Source organism: Thamnophis sirtalis, unplaced genomic scaffold (genome assembly GCF_051295495.1).
Source record: "Thamnophis sirtalis isolate CommonGarterSnake01/CBP01778 unplaced genomic scaffold, rThaSir2_p1.2 scaffold_6, whole genome shotgun sequence".
In the NCBI taxonomy this organism is placed as follows: Eukaryota; Metazoa; Chordata; class Lepidosauria; order Squamata; family Natricidae; genus Thamnophis; species Thamnophis sirtalis.
The window spans coordinates 60,356,109-60,373,082 of NW_028261386.1; the positions used below are offsets into that span (position 1 = coordinate 60,356,109).

Sequence of the window (16,974 nt, forward strand, 5' to 3'; positions counted from 1 at the left end):
AAAAAGGTGATAACGTTGGGCACAAGTCACTTGGCAATGCTTTGCTTAGCAACACAAATTCTGGTCTCAATTGCGGTCATAAATTGAGGACTGCCTATATAAGTCGCCTGTCCCTTGGAGTATTGACATGATGACTGAGAAAGAGAAAGACCGGTATCAATCTTGATTCATTATAGAAACACTGGAGATAATTTAAAAAAAGAAGAAGAACGCTGCAGGATCCAATCTGGGTTCGTCACTGGGATTAGAGGTTTAGTCTTCCAAGCTTTTGGATTTATGTTGGAGCCCATCCTCAGGGAACTTCTCTCTACTAGAAGGTGTATCCTGCAACATTATCCTGGAACATGTATATTTGCCTTCCTTCATAAAATGAACGCCATTTTTTGAAAATCTATTCAGAAATTAAGATTACAAATCTGTACACGTGTAACTGAGAATATGCCTGATTGAGAAAATAAAGACTTAACACTTGATAAATGTGCATGGGGTTAGTTGGCTTGGCTGAGTTCCAAGAAAGCTAAGCTAGGCATAGCAGGTTAGTAGTCAGAAAGGAGACCACCAGGAAATGCCAAAGGTGAAAGTTACAATGGGACAAAAGAGAGGGTCTTGGAGGAAGAAAGTATAAACTCCATCAAGCCTTAGAAAGCCAGAAACTGAGCTGGATGCGAGTGGGGAGTGGAAGGACTCAAGAATATCATTGTCTTTAAACATGAATGAAGTTGCACTGAAAATAATACCAAGAGCAGGATACTTACTGATCTTTGTCTAATACGCAGAATGAATCCAGAAAAGGAAAATTTGCTGCTATACTTTCAAAGTCTTCTTGTGAAATATACCCATCATGGTCATGGTCATAATTCTTAAAAACAGACTGAAGATGCAAGGAAATAAGAAAAAGAGAAGAAAATGTCAAATGATTATAGACAACAAAGCAGAGGGGTGCATCTTAAAATAAAAGCTCGGTATAGGTCAGTGAGGGCTAACCTTTTCTTGCCCGAGTGTCCAAAGGGTGCGTGCGCCCAACCCCCCCCCCCAAATGCAATGCACACATGGCCCTTGTATATGCATATGCGCCCCACCCTGCGCATACACATGCTCCCTGCACATGCCCCACCCCCTGCAAATCTACTGCAGAGACCCAACAGCCAGCTGGCTAGCGGGAGGTACATGCACATGCGTGGTGGAGCTGAACTGGGCCGATGGCTCGCATGCCCACAGAATGAGTATAGGTATTAATGCAGTTAACGATTTATTTATTAAATTTACATGTAAAGCTCATGCAAGGTGATCATGGTGGCATATAATGCAACCAACTATTAAAATAAAATATTAAAAAACCAATCGAAACAATTAGATTATTAAACAAGAACAAGACTGAGAGAGGATTAATTAATTATGGGGCAATATTAGGCAAATTCATTCTAATATGAGGCAAATTCATCCAGCCTTTTCCCCAGCAGGCTCATCTATGCAACCTTCCCCCAGTTAAACATCAAGTTCCTAATCTGATGCCTTTGAAACTGAAATTTGGCAGGGGTCTTCCAGGAGCAGAGCCTTCTTTGGATGGTCTGGAATCTTTGAAAGTCACTTCCCAGAAAAAAAAAAAAACGTATCTAGATTCAATACTGCACTAAAACTTAACTTTTGTCAGGCTATGCTACATAGATAAGATACATGCAACTATTTTGTCACCTAAGGTAAACCAGCCAAAGCTGGAATGATCAGTCTTCTATTTCAGAAGCTCATTCTGAATTCCATTGTTGTTAATTGGTGGGACAGGAGCTTGATAAATGCATTAACTAAATGCCACATTTGCTTCAGCCGGCAAATTGTGTGCCTGTATAATAACATATGACGCATTGGCTCAGTGGCTAAGATGCTGAGCTTGTTTATCAGAAGTTTGGCAGTTCAGTGGTTCGAATCCCTAGCACCACATAACGGAGTGAGCTTCCGTTGCTTGTCCCTGCTTTTGCCAACCTAGCAGTTCGAAAGCACGTAAAAAATGCAAGTAGAAAAATAGGGACCGCCTTTGGTGGGAAGGTAACAATGCTTCATGCGCCTTCAGCGTTTAATCATGCTGGCAACATGACCATGGAGATATCTTTGGATAGCTCTGGCTCTTTGGCTTAGAAACAGAAATGAGCATAGCCCTCATGTGCGGGAGAACCTTTACCTTTACCTTACAACATTTAAGAGCCAGTTTGGTGCAATAGTTAAAAGCACCAGGTTAGACAACAGATGACTGTGAGTTTTCGTAGGCATGAAGACATCTTGGGCCAGTTACTCTGTTTCAGTTAGGAAGGAAATAATAGCAAAGCACTTCTGAGATCTTGCCAAGAATACTGCAGAGGCTTGTCCAGGGAATTGCCAATAGTGAACCCTGACTTGAAGGTGCATATGTGCATATGCATTTTTGCATGCGCACACACTTATGCGTAATGACAAACTCTGGTTTTGTATATGAGATTTCAGATTTGGAAACTCTACTGAAGGCCCTATCTGTTTGTGCATATCCTAACTTTTTTTTAGAAAAATAATTAAGTGCTGTACAAAAGTAAAATCTTATTTTACACCACAAATACAATTATAGTCAATTAAAAAACATTGAATATGGTGGAGTGAATTAGAGAATACAGAACATTCATGCATTCATGAGATAGGTGAGAAGATAGGAAAATAAACTGGAATTCTACTGTCAATACTCACATCAACTAGCTTTTGGATATGTTTATTAATAACACTTGGGTCAGGCTTTGGTATTACACCAGATGCCCACTCAAGGGGTACTCCTGGCTTAGTAGGAGTTGTTGGAGAGGTAGGCTGTGAAAGAAAACAGAGAACCATTTAAAAAAACATTCAGTATGAATGAATTGCAGGAGAAACTGATTTTCTGGAAGATTTCTGAAGAGTTGTTTTTTTTTTTAAAGAAAAAAAAGCACACACACACACACACACAGAGAGAGAGAGAGAGAGAGAGAGAGAGAGAGAGAGAGAGAGAGAGAGAGAGAGAGAGAGAGAGAGAGAGAGAGAGAAACCAAAGTTACAAATTAAACAATTAAATTTTGCATAATAGTTCTTTCCTATTCGGTCTCTACAATTGTGGGCCACAAGGATTATCCTGTTTAAGCTTCTGCAATGCACAGTAAAGCCAATTAAGAATGAAATGATTGTTGAAAGGCAAGGTAAGAGCACACGTTCACATTTTTATCCAGGAAAAGCAAAGCATGATTCTAAAAATGGAGAAATCAATGAATCTTAACACAAAAAAGTAGATTATGAATCACTGCTCCAATACTGCAAGGTTATATTTACTCTTGCACCAGAAACCCCCCCCACCAAACTTACTGATTTAGATGTTCTAGGTTCTAGCACCAGTGAAAGCTTATAAATATCATCTTCTGTGTGGTAGAGATCCAGTGAAAGCTGAAAGTCAAATAAAAATAAATGTAGCATATATTAATTACTGCCACTAACCTAATACATTTGAAAAAAAAACCATAAATGTCGCAATAAACTTTAATAGCTGTTTCAGTTATAGGAACACCACTCTTAAAAGAAGCAGTTGGGGGCGCTTTCCAACCATGACCCATTTGCCATTGTTCAATGCATGAAACCCCTTCTCCCATGCAAATATAAATCTGCAAAGTACGTTTGTAAATTTGATGTATATTAATACTCCAGGAGGGAAGCATGACAAGAAACTGGGAGTTGTTTTGTGCAGAAACTGGTGTGCGTGTGATTTCAACTTAATAGTTGATAGTTTCATAATTTCATGATGCTCCACCTCAGGCTTCTTCACTTTTGCAGGGGATGAGAGTGTGTTGCTGCCAAAACAGAAGTTACTTTGTTGGTCAATCTCAGTAGTAATAAACAAGCTTTCTCTGTCAGCCTCCCACAAGCGAAGTCAATGGGGAAGCTAGTAGGAAATCAGAAGTCTTAATCATGCGAGTCCTTGCTTAATGATCCCTATAGTCTTCACTTAAAGACAACATTCAAAACTGCTGGAATTGCTGTTGCTAAAGATTTGGTCATGCGATGTCTTGCTTTACAACCACATGGCAGCTCTGGTCCCAATTGCTGTCGCAAGCTGAGAGCTACCTATATAGAATTTATTCCTCTTCATGCCTCCCTAATTTTTTTCTAATCTGAAGATTATCCTTAGCATTTTGATTCGGGGGGAAAGTAAAGAAGTCCCCCTTATTAGATGAGGATGTTTCTATATCTCTGGGTGGGAAGTACAACCTGCTAATTTATTGGACTTAAGTTTTGTGACATTTACTGCATCATTTTCAATGTTCCTTCCTTTTTTCTTTCTTTAGATGTTGACTTTCAGGAATAACTTTATGTCATTTATTTTTTACTGTACCAAGTCTCATTACTTCTGACTTCAAGGTAAGGGACTTATTTATTAGGTAAGGCATACCTGGTCTCCTTAGAGAATTTACAAAGGATTTAGGTAACCCCATTTTCTGTTTGCAATCTTCATATGTTTTCTTCTACTTCTTTCATTTATTCCCCTAATGTCTCCCAAAAAAAGCCTTGAAGAGAGAAATGTGTTCAGTGGCAGTCATGGTGGCTACCGTTTGATATTCTAACAGAACATTCATGAATAAATCAGGGAGGCCAGACTTGAAGGACCATAGATGTCTCACCCTGCTGTAGGGCTCAATAAAAAATCAATGGCACATAATTATCCTAAACCTCTAAAGAAAGAAACTCAGGAAATACATATTGGAAATTGTAAATGTCAGAAAGGACCTGAAGTCTGATGAACTAGTGGGGTATATATATGGTTTCTGCTCAGAAACGTGTAAACAATTCCACATAATAAAATATAGCAATTGAGGCCTTTAATCCTCTGAAAGACGAAAATACCAGATACTCTTGAGATGAAGAAAGAAATCAGACAAACAGACAGAATAGCTGATATAATTATAGATGGTTTCAGGTGAGCCCTAAACCAGGATAAGAAGCTTTCAGTTTTTCATATCTAGTGCAAAATAACAACATGCACCTACTGAACAAGATGAGGAATGTACAGCAGCCACTCAGCTACAAGTGTCAACAACTTTCACCAACAATCACACTGAGTAGAATTGATTACCTTATTATAAAGTAATAATGGCAGGATAAAAATCTAATAAGCAAAAATAAACAAGATCCAGAAGTCCCCTGAGCAAATTAAACCACTCACCTAATTTTAAAATTCACCTTTAAAAACAGATTTCCTGAGTTAGTTTCAATCTGAAATTTTCTAAAAGATTGTAGTTCACACACATTCATTCAACTGTAAAAACAACTGGGGCTTTCCAGGCATTTGCATATTTTCAGAACAGGTTAATTAAGAGTGAGACATAGTAAGACAACTCTAAAATCAATTTGTTCCTTCTGGTCTTTCTATCATTGATAGCAACTTTGAGAATAAAATACTGTTCATTCGGTATTACACACACACACACACACACACACACACACACACACACACACACACCCGTGAAAATCTACGAAAAAAAATATATTTGTTTTCGTAGATTTTCACGGATGTAGTTATGCTGGTCTTGTGTTTGGGTCTTTTCTGTGTAAGATTCCCATGTAAGACAATCTCAATCTTACATGGGAAAAGACCCGATTCGGCGAGGTCCCACTTGCCATCTTCAGGCTGGTATTTGAAGGAACCAAATTAATCTCCAAAACTGAACATTTTGACAAGAGAATAATTATGGAAGCTATCGAAATAGAGAAACACCCCCACAACATAAATAAACGTGATGATACCTCCCACCTACCAGACATCTGGAAACCAGCCCTAATCAACAAATGAGCCCCACCCACCACCAAGGGCATTACAACAACGCTCCAATCACGCTTTAAGCCGAAAACACCAGCCTGAAGATGGCGAGTGAGACCTCGCCGAAACTTTGCCAAGACAATTTCAATCTTACACAGGAAAAGACCCGAATAGAACAAGACCATATACATACATACATACATACATACATACATACATACATACATACATACATACATATTTTTGTAAATTTTCACGGGTGTAGGTATGCTGGTCTTGTTGTATTCAAGTCTTTTCCCATGTAAGATTGAGATTGTCTTGGCAACGTTTCGGCGAGGTCTCACTCGCCATCTTCAGGCTGGTATTTTCGGCTTCGTGTTTGTGTGAGAAAAGCGTGGTCGGAGCTGCCGTCTCTCTATAAATCTTGGTGTGTGTGTGTGTGGAGTGCTGGCTTTGTTTCAGTAAGTGGATTGATTGGCTGTGTAGTTGTATCATGATTGGTAGATTGGTGCTGATTGGTGCTGGCTGTGTGTCCATTGTTGTTTTGTGCTGTAACGGCCTGGGTGGTGTGTGGGGCTCGTTTGTTGACTAAGGCTGGTTTCCAGATGTCTGGTAGGTGGGAGTTATCGTCATGTTTATTCATGTTGTGGGGATGCTTCTCTATTTTGATAGCTTCCATAATTATTCTCTTGTTGAAGTGTCCAGTTTTGGAGATTAATTTAGTTCCTTCAAAATCAATTTCGTGTCCTGTGGCTTTAAGGTGCTGGAAAAGGGAGGAAGTTTTTTCTTTTTTTCTTACTGCGTTCTTGTGTTCTGCGATGCGGACATTTATTCTCCTGTTCGTTTGTCCTATGTATGTTGCAGGGCAGATTTTGCATGATATTTTGTAGACTCCTTGGTTTTCTAGCTGGATTTTCTCTTTGGGTTTCTTAAGATGTTGGCTATTTTTTGGTCAGTGTTGAAGGCTGTCTTGATATTGTATTTGTGGAGAATTTTGCTGATTTTATCTGTGGTGCCTTTGATGTAAGGGAGGAGGGCGATGCCGTTGTTCTGTTCTGTGTCTCGGTTCTTGGAGGGAAGTCTCCCTTTGGATTAGGTTGGTAATTGTTTTTCTTTGGAATCCGTTAGAGATTAATACATTTGTGAGCGTGTGTAATTCAGTTTTCAGGTGGTCTTTGTCAGCTGGGTGTTTGGTTCTGGAGATGGGAGTCTTGGCTACAGAGTTGATCTGTGCAGGGTGGTGATGGGATTGTGCGTTTAAGTAGCGGTTGGTGTGTGGTTTTTTCCAGTAGATGGTGTGTCCTAGGGAGCCACTGGGTTTTTTGTAGATTAGGACATCCAGAAAGGGAAGTTGGTTGTTTGCTTCTATTTCCATAGTGAATTGTATTTTGGGGTGTAGGCTGTTGAGATGTGTGAGGAAGTTGTCCAGTTTTTCTTTCCCGTGTGGCCAAATGACGAAAGTGTCATCAACATATCTAAGCCAGAGTTTGGGTTTGTGTTCAGATTTATCTAAGGCGTTAGTTTCAAAATGTTCCATGTATAAGTTTGTGATGACGGGTGAGAGGGGTGATCCCATGGGTGCTTCTTCCATCTGTTTGTATCTTTGTCCATTATGGATGAAGTATGTGTTGGTTGGGCAGTGGTTGGTCAGGTCCAGGATGTGTTTAGGGGGGTTGTGTTTGTTCTGAATACTAATATATAATATTTATATATTTTAAAAACATGCAAGTTTTAATTTGGTACCAGATATATATATATTCCTGACTGCAACATTTGACAATAGGAAAGGAACAGAGAATAGGTAAGGAAAATAAAGGATGACCTGAAAAAAAATAGCAACATAGTACAGGTAGTCCTTGCTCAACAACTGTTCGCTTAGTAGCTAAAAGTTACAACAACTTGCCCAGAGCAACTTACAACCTGTTTTTGAAGTTCTGCTGGCTGTACTCCCTCCCCTGCGTTAGATGCTTTGGCAACCGGTTCATATTTATGCCCATTTGCAGCATCCTGTGGTTGCATGATTGTGATTTTTGGTCTTTTTCCCTCCCAGTTTCTGTGGTTTACTTTTGTTTTCCAGCCAAAAAAACCCAGCCCATTTGTGAAAACTGATTTATTTAACAACCACTGCAAAAAAAGGGTGCTTAAAGTTTGTGGAGATTTGGATGGAGGAGGACAGGCTTCAACTTAATTCTGGAAAAACTGAGTGGCTCTAGATTTTAAGTCCTGAAGATTTTCCATCTGTAGTTTTGAAGGAGGACAAACTTCTCCATTCAGAATTAGTGTGAAATTTCGATGGTCTTCCTAGTCTCACAGATTTTATCCAAAAGCAGGAGACAGCTGCACTAAGTGGGCTTTTACACAGGTTCATCTTTTCCTGGACTGGGAAGCCTGGCTCATGGTGATTCATGTCTTAGTCATCTCCCATTTAAATTAGAATAATGCCCTTTACATTGAGCTGACCCTGGAGAACATCCAAAAGTTTCAGATGGTCCAGAATGCTATTGTGTGCCCACAATACAACATTCTGGACCATCTGAAGTTTATGACCATTCTTGATATTCTCATAAAATATATAGCTTCATGAGTGAGCTGGTTCCCAGTAGATTGCCAGAGGGTTACCATTTATTCAATCCTATATGGGAAAGGAGCAGGCTATTTCTGGGACCATCTTTCCTCCATTCTTTCTGCTGTCCCACCAGGCCTAATAGAGAGACTATGTTCTGGAACCCCTCCATCCAACAATGCCACCATGGATCTTGTGCCTTCTCTATAGCTGCATCCACTGAGATGCAACCAACTCTGCTAACCCTTCATAAATCTCTGAAGATCTGTTTCTCCAGGCAGCTGTCAGTTTTTCAATACTGTGATTTTGTTCTGGGGGTTGTTCAACCTGGGGCATCATTTTATACTGTATTATCATTTTAATCTTTGTATATCTGTCAGATTTATTGTTGTAAGATGGATGGCTGTATAAATATTTTAAATAAACAATCAAAGAAATAACCAATTTATCAGATGGTCTATCTATGCAATCTTAAATACTGTGTGCAGTGCTAATGATTAACCCTGCTTATTTCCTTTTATTTGCAGTAACTTCCTTAGCAGGCTTAGTTAGAAGTAATCCTGCTGCAAAACAATTGCAGCTTTAATAGATTTACTAGGATAAAGGTCTACAGTAGCACATGATCAAATTACAACAAATAAATAGCATTCAAAGAAAAAAACCATAAAATAATGGAAGCAATTGTGATCACCAGAAGCCTAAAAAACTTAAAAATAATAGTGATGCAGATAAAATGACTCAAATAGAAAAGGTTTTAAGATGTCCTCCCCTTTTCTAAAGGGGAGGACACTACAAATAAAAAACCCATAGCCAAGAAGACTCTTCCTCCTTTGCCTTCTTAATTTCAAATGGGAAGACCTGTTGATCACACCTGAATGTTTGTCAGGTTCATACAGCAGACAGGCGTAATTCTTCTAGGAGATCTCAAATTCTTTAAGTTATATAGGCCTGATCAGTAACTGAATGGAACAAAACTGAAGTGTTCCATGTAAAAATGTCACTGCAACGATAGTCTAGCAGAAGTAAGTGAAAAACATTTAATGAAGTCAAGTATAATTAATTTTAGTCATCTTGTTCAAAAATTATTAGAACAGCAGGACTTCAAAAGGACATCACAAGGGCACCTAAACTCTCCAATGATTACACCAATCATCCAAGCTGGGACTCCTTCCTTTATGTATGAAATCCTGAACACCAACTACTTCTACCATTAGAATAGCTTACAGCTCATGAAAACCCCAAATCCACAATCTCAGAAAATTAGAATATTGTGAAAAGGTGCAATATTCTAGGCTCAAAGTGTCCCACTCTAATCAGCTAATTAAGCCATAACACTTGCAAAGGGTTTCTTAAGCCATAATCATCACAATTATGACAAATCACAGCTTGAACTATCTTGCTTTGCATGTAATGAGTCTATCTCATATATTAGTTTCACCTTTTAAGTTGCATTACTGAAATAAATGAACTTTTGCACAATATTCTAATTTTTTGAGTTTCACCTGTATAAAACAATTCCAGTGTAAACCAAACAATAATCAAACCAAACAAAAGACCAGATGGATTTTCTAAAGATCTTTCAGAGGCATTTAAGATCAACAACACCAAAACTTTATTAGGAGAAAGCTGCTGAGAACATTGCTTTTTTAAAAAAAAATACTTGTTTGAAGGTCTATACATAAAGCATTTAAAAGGGAGCTTCATAATTGAGAAGGCCCAGTCTATAATGACTATCAATCTATCTGGTTTTGATAGTAGATCTCTGGATAGAACCTCTGAGACTGTTTTGAATAAAATGAATGGCTATACTTTTTAAATCTTAAATTAGATTACCAATCATTAAATTTGGCTAAAAAAATACACAAATGATCAACCCAAGTTTATAGTACAGTACTGTGTCATGTATCCATATTACCAAATATTGTGAGTTGCTCCACAGTATATCAGCAGATATTTTTGAACAATCTTCAAGTAGCACTGCACAAGTCATATTAATCTTACCGTCAGTAGATTAATTAAATCCATATTTGGCTCAAGATGGTGAGATGCTGTCTGCAGGGCTATCAGCTCACTCAAAGTGACTGAAAGCTGCTGCATTTTCACAAGGTTAGCTTTGTCCTCATTGATCCAGTCTGGAAAAACTACATGAACTGCTATTAGATCCTTCAAGTGGACTCCTAAGATGGGGATTTTGAAGTTGACACAGTCTGCAAATGTTTTGCGGTAGTTGCAGTAGTTTCCATTGGAAGAGACCAGTTCAGTCATTTCATCCCAATCCTACAAAGAAGGCCAAGAAGAAGCAAGACTCAGAAATAACATTCTTGGTTTTGCTTTGATTAAGAGGAAACTTAGAAAAATTACATGGGAGGACTAGAAATCTAACTTTTTTGTAAAGGGAATCACTTTCCAATTGCAAAAATAAAGCAGATGATTGATTCCTGTATATATTTGACAAAGAGTCATAGTTATTTTTTTAAAGTTTTTATTTTTTTCATTTTCATAACATATAATCACATATATACTATTACATAGCCAACATCGTATTGTATTATTAATACAATTGTATTAATGTAATACAATACAATTTATACATCAATTCATCTTACCATCAACTCCCCAAAACGATTATTGGCTCTTCTGCTCTACATACACATATTTGCACCTTATCCATCACTTTCTTCTCCTTCTCTCCTCCCCCTCCCTACTTCCTTTCTTCCCTCTGTCATCCGCAGGGTTCGGTCCTGTCCCCCCTACTTTTTAATATCTACATGAAACCGCTGGGCGAGATCATTCGGCGGCACGGGATAAAATACCCCAGTATGTGGACGATACACAGCTGTATCTGTCCGCCCGTGCCAACTCAATGAAGCGGTGGACGTGATGAGCCAGGGCCTTGAGGCTGTTAGAGACTGGATGAGGGTTAACAAGCTTGTGCTCAATCCGGATAAGACCGAGTGGCTGCTGTGCTTCCCTCCCACTACTTTGTCAAGTGTTCCATCTCTCAGGCTGGGGGGTCAAATACTACGCCCCTCAGACAGGGTCCGCAACTTGGGAGTCCTCCTGGACCCACAGCTGACTTTTGAACACCATTTGTCAGCTGTGACCAGGGGGGCATTTGCCCAGGTTCGCCTGGTGCACCAGTTGCGGCCCTACCTGAACCGGGAGGCTCTCACAACAGTCACTCGTGCCCTTGTGACCTCTAGGCTGGAGTACTGCAATGTGCTCTACATGGGGCTGCCCTTGAAGAGTATCCGGCGACTTCAGCTAGTCCAGAATGCGGCCGCGCGAGCGATCGTGGGTGCACCTCGTTTCACCCACACAACACCTATCCTCCGCGAGCTGCAATGGCTACCTGTCGATCTCCGGGTGCGCTTCAAGGTGCTACTTGTCACCTACAAAGCCCTGCATGGTATTGGATCTGGGTACTTGAGAGACCGCCTACTGCCAATTACCTCCACTCGACCAATTAGATCCCATAGATTAGGCCTCCTCCGAGTTCCATCAGCCGGTCAATGTCGACTGGCAACCACGCGGAGGAGAGCCTTCTCAGTGGCAGCTCCGACCCTATGGAACGAACTTCCCGTGGAGATTTGTACCCTCACCACCCTCCAGACCTTCTGCATAGCCCTTAAAACCTGGCTGTCCCGACAGGCCTGGGGCTAAAGACCTTAACCCCACTCGAATTGTATGAATGTTGTGCTTTTAACAATGTATTGTCTTATGTGTTTAACTTGGTTTGTCCTCCCTCCCTTTGAACTGTGAGCCGCCCTGAGTCCCCCCAGGGAAAAGGGCGGCATACAAATAAAATACCTATACCTATCCCTATACCTATCCTTCTCTTCTCCACTTCACCTTCCTCTCTCTTTCTCCTCTCTCCCCTTTCCACTCCTCCTTTCTCTCCCCCCCTGCCCTCTCTCCTATTCCTCTCCATCTCAGAAGTCCTTGCCTCTCTCCTCTGTTTCACACTCTCCATCTCATTTGCTTGGTGTATTTCAGCTTCTGAGCGAGCTCCATTTTATGTTGATGGTGTTTATATAATTCCTTTTCAATATAGATATTTAATTTTAACATGTATCTTCCTCCCTTTTTTTAAGAAATAGAACAAAAAAGTATACATATATAGTCATTGTGCCTTTAACCACCACCCTCAGCCTAGTTCTGGCCGGGATGAAGACCTGGTTACAATTCCCAGCTATTCTCATCATTATATTTATATAATTATACATCCTTACACACCCCCAATTTGTGCTTCTGTCTTTAAATCTCAATAGTTTCCCACTGTAAGTATATTTCATATTCCCTCTTCATTTTACCATATCTTGGATTATATCACCCTTAATTGTCTTTAAATAACAATCCTTACTGTTCAATGATCATTACAACTCTCTTAATCTACTATATAGATTAATAAGTGGTACACATCTCACCCTGTTCATCATCTTAATAGTTCTATATATATCCATGTTTCATATATTTTAATCACACTTAATTGTCCTTCTATTGCAGGGGTAGGTTTCAAAAATTGTTCGAACCTACTCTGTAGGCATGGCCTCCTTTATGAGAGTGGCTTTCTACCCATGTGACCGGTGGGAGTGGCTTGCTAATGCCGCCGCCGCCGCTAACGCCGCCGCTAACGCCGCCGCTAACGCCGCCGCTAACGCCGCCGCTAACGCCGCCGCTAACGCCGCCGCTAACGCCGCCGCTAACGCCGCCGCCGCTAACATCGCCGCCGCTAACGCCGCCGCTGCTAACGCCACCGCCGCTAACGCCAATGCCACTAACGCCACCGCCGCTAACGCTGCCCCCGCACCTGCCTTCGGCCGTGGAGTGCACGCAACCCCGCGGCTTTTGCAAGGGAAGGCCTACCGCCGCCGCTAATGCCGCTAACGCCACTGACGCCGCTGCCAACGCTGCCAACGCTGCTAAAGCCGCCGCTGCTAAAGCCGCCGCTGCTAACGCCGCCGCTAACGTTGCCACTGCTAATGCTGCCGCCCCCCTACTTCAGCCACTACAGCCGCCGCCGCCAACACCGCCACCGCCACTAACGTCGCAGCCGCTGCCCCCCAGCTTCGGCTGTGTAGTGCACGTGAGCCCGCAGTTTTTGTGAGTGAAGGCCTGGAGGCCTTCCCTCACAAAAGCTGGGCCGCCGCCACCCACCCAAAGCCTCCCGAGTCCTGCCGCTGGGGCTTTGTTACTTACCTGAGGGGGAGGCAGCAAGTGAAGGCCGAAGGGAATTTTCAAATGGAGGTCAAGCACGAAAAAAGCTTCGCTTCGCCTCCAGCCCGCTCACTGATTGGCTGGACTCCAGCCAATCAGTGAGCGGCAGGCTGGGCTTAGTGCGGATGGGTTGGGGAGCGAGGGAGCGAGCTGCGGATGGGTGGGGGAATGAGCAAGTGAGCTGCGACGCGCCGGCAAAAGGGCGCTTTGCAGTGACAGGGGCCAGGACCAGTACCGGCGTTCCCGGAAGTTAATTACTTCTGGGTTCACCGACGAACCGGTTTGTGTGAACCGGTGCGAACCGGGAGGAACCCACCCCTGTTCTATTGTCATATTCAATCAATTAGCAACTCGGTTTAATTAGCATGTATAAAAATGAATCACAAACCTCTGCTTTACAATCTCCCCATCTCAGTTTCATATTTGTCCATATTCCATGTATTTTAACCTTTGTTTAATTATCTTTCCAATATCATATTCAACCAGTTAGCAATTCCATTTTATTGTCATATTTAGGAATAAACCCCTTATCTGAGCTTTGTAGTTTCCCATATAACAATTTTTAGTTGTCTGATTTTTTCATAGTAAGTCTCTTGTCCCACTTCTCTGTTCCTGCTGTCTCCCTTTTCTTTGTTTTGACACACCAACCCTCTTCAATTTTCCCCAGACCACCATCAGAAAGTTCTTTTATATCTCTCTTTGTTGGGGCATAACTTCCTACTTCAATTTTCCTTATGCCACTTTCAACCTATTTAAAAATTCAGTGGTATATTTTTTCTATGTAGAAATGAAATGTGAGTTTACTCTCATACCTTGGTAACTTCTGAAGAAAGATAAGAATGAGTTTCTTTCAGACGTGAAATAGAACTGTGACTTAGGCCTCCTACAACAGCCATCAGTGTATTGAAATTTTGAAGCTGAAGAAGTTTCTGTGGAGAAATTCGAACATTTTTGTTAAAAAATTATATTGTTCATTATTCATCTAAACCAAACTTGGGAACTTCAGTTGAAGATGTGTGGATTTCAATTCTCAGAACTCCCTGGCAAATATTAAAGTTCTCAACATTGGGAAACCCTGATCTAGACCAAATGTATGGTCTCAGAAGAGAAGCATACAAATAAACTCCAGATGGTGAAATCCCACAATTTTATGTAATTTAGACCAATAGGATTGTGACTGAGGAGTGTTATTTCACAACCAAGCATCAAAAGTAATTTTGATTCAGCAGTTTATATTAGAAATTCAAGTACTGATAGAGCTGTCAATAAATCCATAAATTAAAATGATTTTTGAATAAAGTTAATGATTAAAAAAAGAAGGAAAAATTCCGTTACAAGCTTAAATATTATTTAGAATTTATTAATTTCAAGATTTAAGTCCATGACTGTAACATATTTATAGAGAGAAATAAAGTTAAATATATACCGATCAACTTTTTCCACATTGAATCAATGACATTTACATATATTTCCATTACACATATTCATAGGAATTTGTTTATAAACCACAGTGATAAAAAAAGAAGTAATGAAGAAATGTATGTGGCAACATCACAATGCACTCTTCACCTTTTGGTACTTGTGTCCTGATACTGAACACAAGTGTAGAAGTGACAGTTTTGCTCCTTTGCTCCCTTTGTTGCAGAGACTGGGGTGCACAATTTATTAGAAATGTTTTTTTTAATGTCTTTACACTTTTCATTTGGAACCTGATTTGATAGGCATAATGATTTGCACCCCATGCTCTTGTGACATTATGCTTGTGACATTTGTGGAACTGCTACATGAAAGGTCTATTAGCAGGGCCATCCATAAATCAATCAAAAGGGAATTGCAAGATGATGGTCTAGAGCAGTGTTTCTCAACCTTGACAACTTGAAGTCCTGTGGACTTCAACTTCCAGAATTCTGGGAGTTGAAGTCCACAGGACTTCAAGTTGTCAAGGTTGAGAAACACTGGTCTAGAGTAAACTCCCATCATCAAAAAGATTCCAGGTAGACCCTCAGATTCTACCCTTTCTCATTTTGGAACATGATATGGGTGGTCTGCAGTGAGGGAAGTAGCTTGTATGACACACATAAAAGTACACTCAGCACATTTCTGAAAGATGATTCACCCTCTTTTTTATATATAGTCTTTTTTTTTAACCAGGATCTTTTTTTTAACATACTGAGGATCATCAAGAACAGTAGTTAAATGTATGCTATGCCTTTTATCAACTTTTTCCAATGGCAGCCAACAACATTCTTCGGCTTTTTATTTTTAATATTATTTTTAGAGAAGCTGGCACACCGCAAAGCACAGCAACAGTATACAACTTTGTTCTCTAGAAATTGATGGGCAGTGATTGCCCAGTGCTTTGCTTGGAAATTTGCCAATCTCCCTCAAAAGAATAAAAATAAGCAGAGATAAAGGAATATTCTATTGGATACGAGCCTAGAGGGTGTCAAAGAGCTTTCTGAAAATTGATGCTTTATTTATTTATAAAATATATATGCCACCCATCTCACTATTGAAGCAACTTTGGGCCGCTTACAAAATGAACCTGATAATGAACCTTATAAATCTGACATTTTGCAATGGAGAAAATCCTGCCTAACAGCCTTTTTTTTTTATAGTACCTACATCCTGGTTTTTGAAATTCCATATATATGCCCAGCAGCATCCAAGTGTTAAGGACTTCTCCACTAAGAGAATATATTAAATATGAAACAGTTTAAAACATTAAAGTCACAGACTCTTTTTTTTAACCTGCATTTCATTCAATTTTATTCCAATCAGGCTCCAACAGCATAAAATTACCTGTGCAACATTGATGAATTTTGTGATAACTTCTGCTCTTTGTTGAGGAGTTGGTTTGCTCAGAACCATCAACTGGACCCACTTTGAGATGCCATTAAATAAAGCAATTGACCTTTCCAGGGTTGGATTGTTCTCCAGGCATCCATGGATCACATAGCTCTGATAATCTGTAAACTAGTCAAAGGGAGAAGCTTCACTCTCATGTGGTTATCTCAAATCATATTAACGCATCCCCAAGGTGGTGCCCTCCAGATTTGCTGGGAAAGCAAATTCAAGAATGCCCACATTTGCTACAAAAGCTCTACTCCTTAAATGCCCTCATCCAAAAGAAAGTATTTTAAGTATGTGCAGTTTAATTATTATTGTTAATGTAATCATCATCATCATCATCATCATCATCATCATCATCACAATGATTAAATCTTGACTCTCCTTCGTTCATATCTTTTCCAACAGCCTTCAGAACTTACATGGCTTTGGATTTCAGAAGCAGTTCTCTATAGTGGGATAATTAGCAAGCTAAACTTATTTGGATATATTTTGCATGTAATCTGGTGACTGCAAAGATTATTCCAAACTGACTCATACCTGAATGTATGAAATA

At 40.2% G+C, this 16,974-nt stretch overlaps 1 protein-coding gene across 2 annotated transcripts in view; it reads right to left on the reverse strand.

Annotated features, from left to right (window-relative positions):
* Nucleotides 1–16,974, reverse strand: part of RASGRP3 (RAS guanyl releasing protein 3) — a 29,804-nt gene that overhangs the window by 9,254 nt on the left and 3,576 nt on the right. For both annotated transcript variants that reach the window (XM_014058927.2, XM_014058936.2), the window contains 6 exons: nt 16,371–16,544; nt 14,381–14,497; nt 10,353–10,628; nt 3,346–3,423; nt 2,707–2,820; nt 756–871 (listed from right to left, as the gene is read on the reverse strand). In XM_014058927.2, the coding sequence (XP_013914402.2) occupies nt 756–871; nt 2,707–2,820; nt 3,346–3,423; nt 10,353–10,628; nt 14,381–14,497; nt 16,371–16,544 (875 nt within the window). The remainder of the gene's footprint in view (nt 1–755; nt 872–2,706; nt 2,821–3,345; nt 3,424–10,352; nt 10,629–14,380; nt 14,498–16,370; nt 16,545–16,974) is intronic.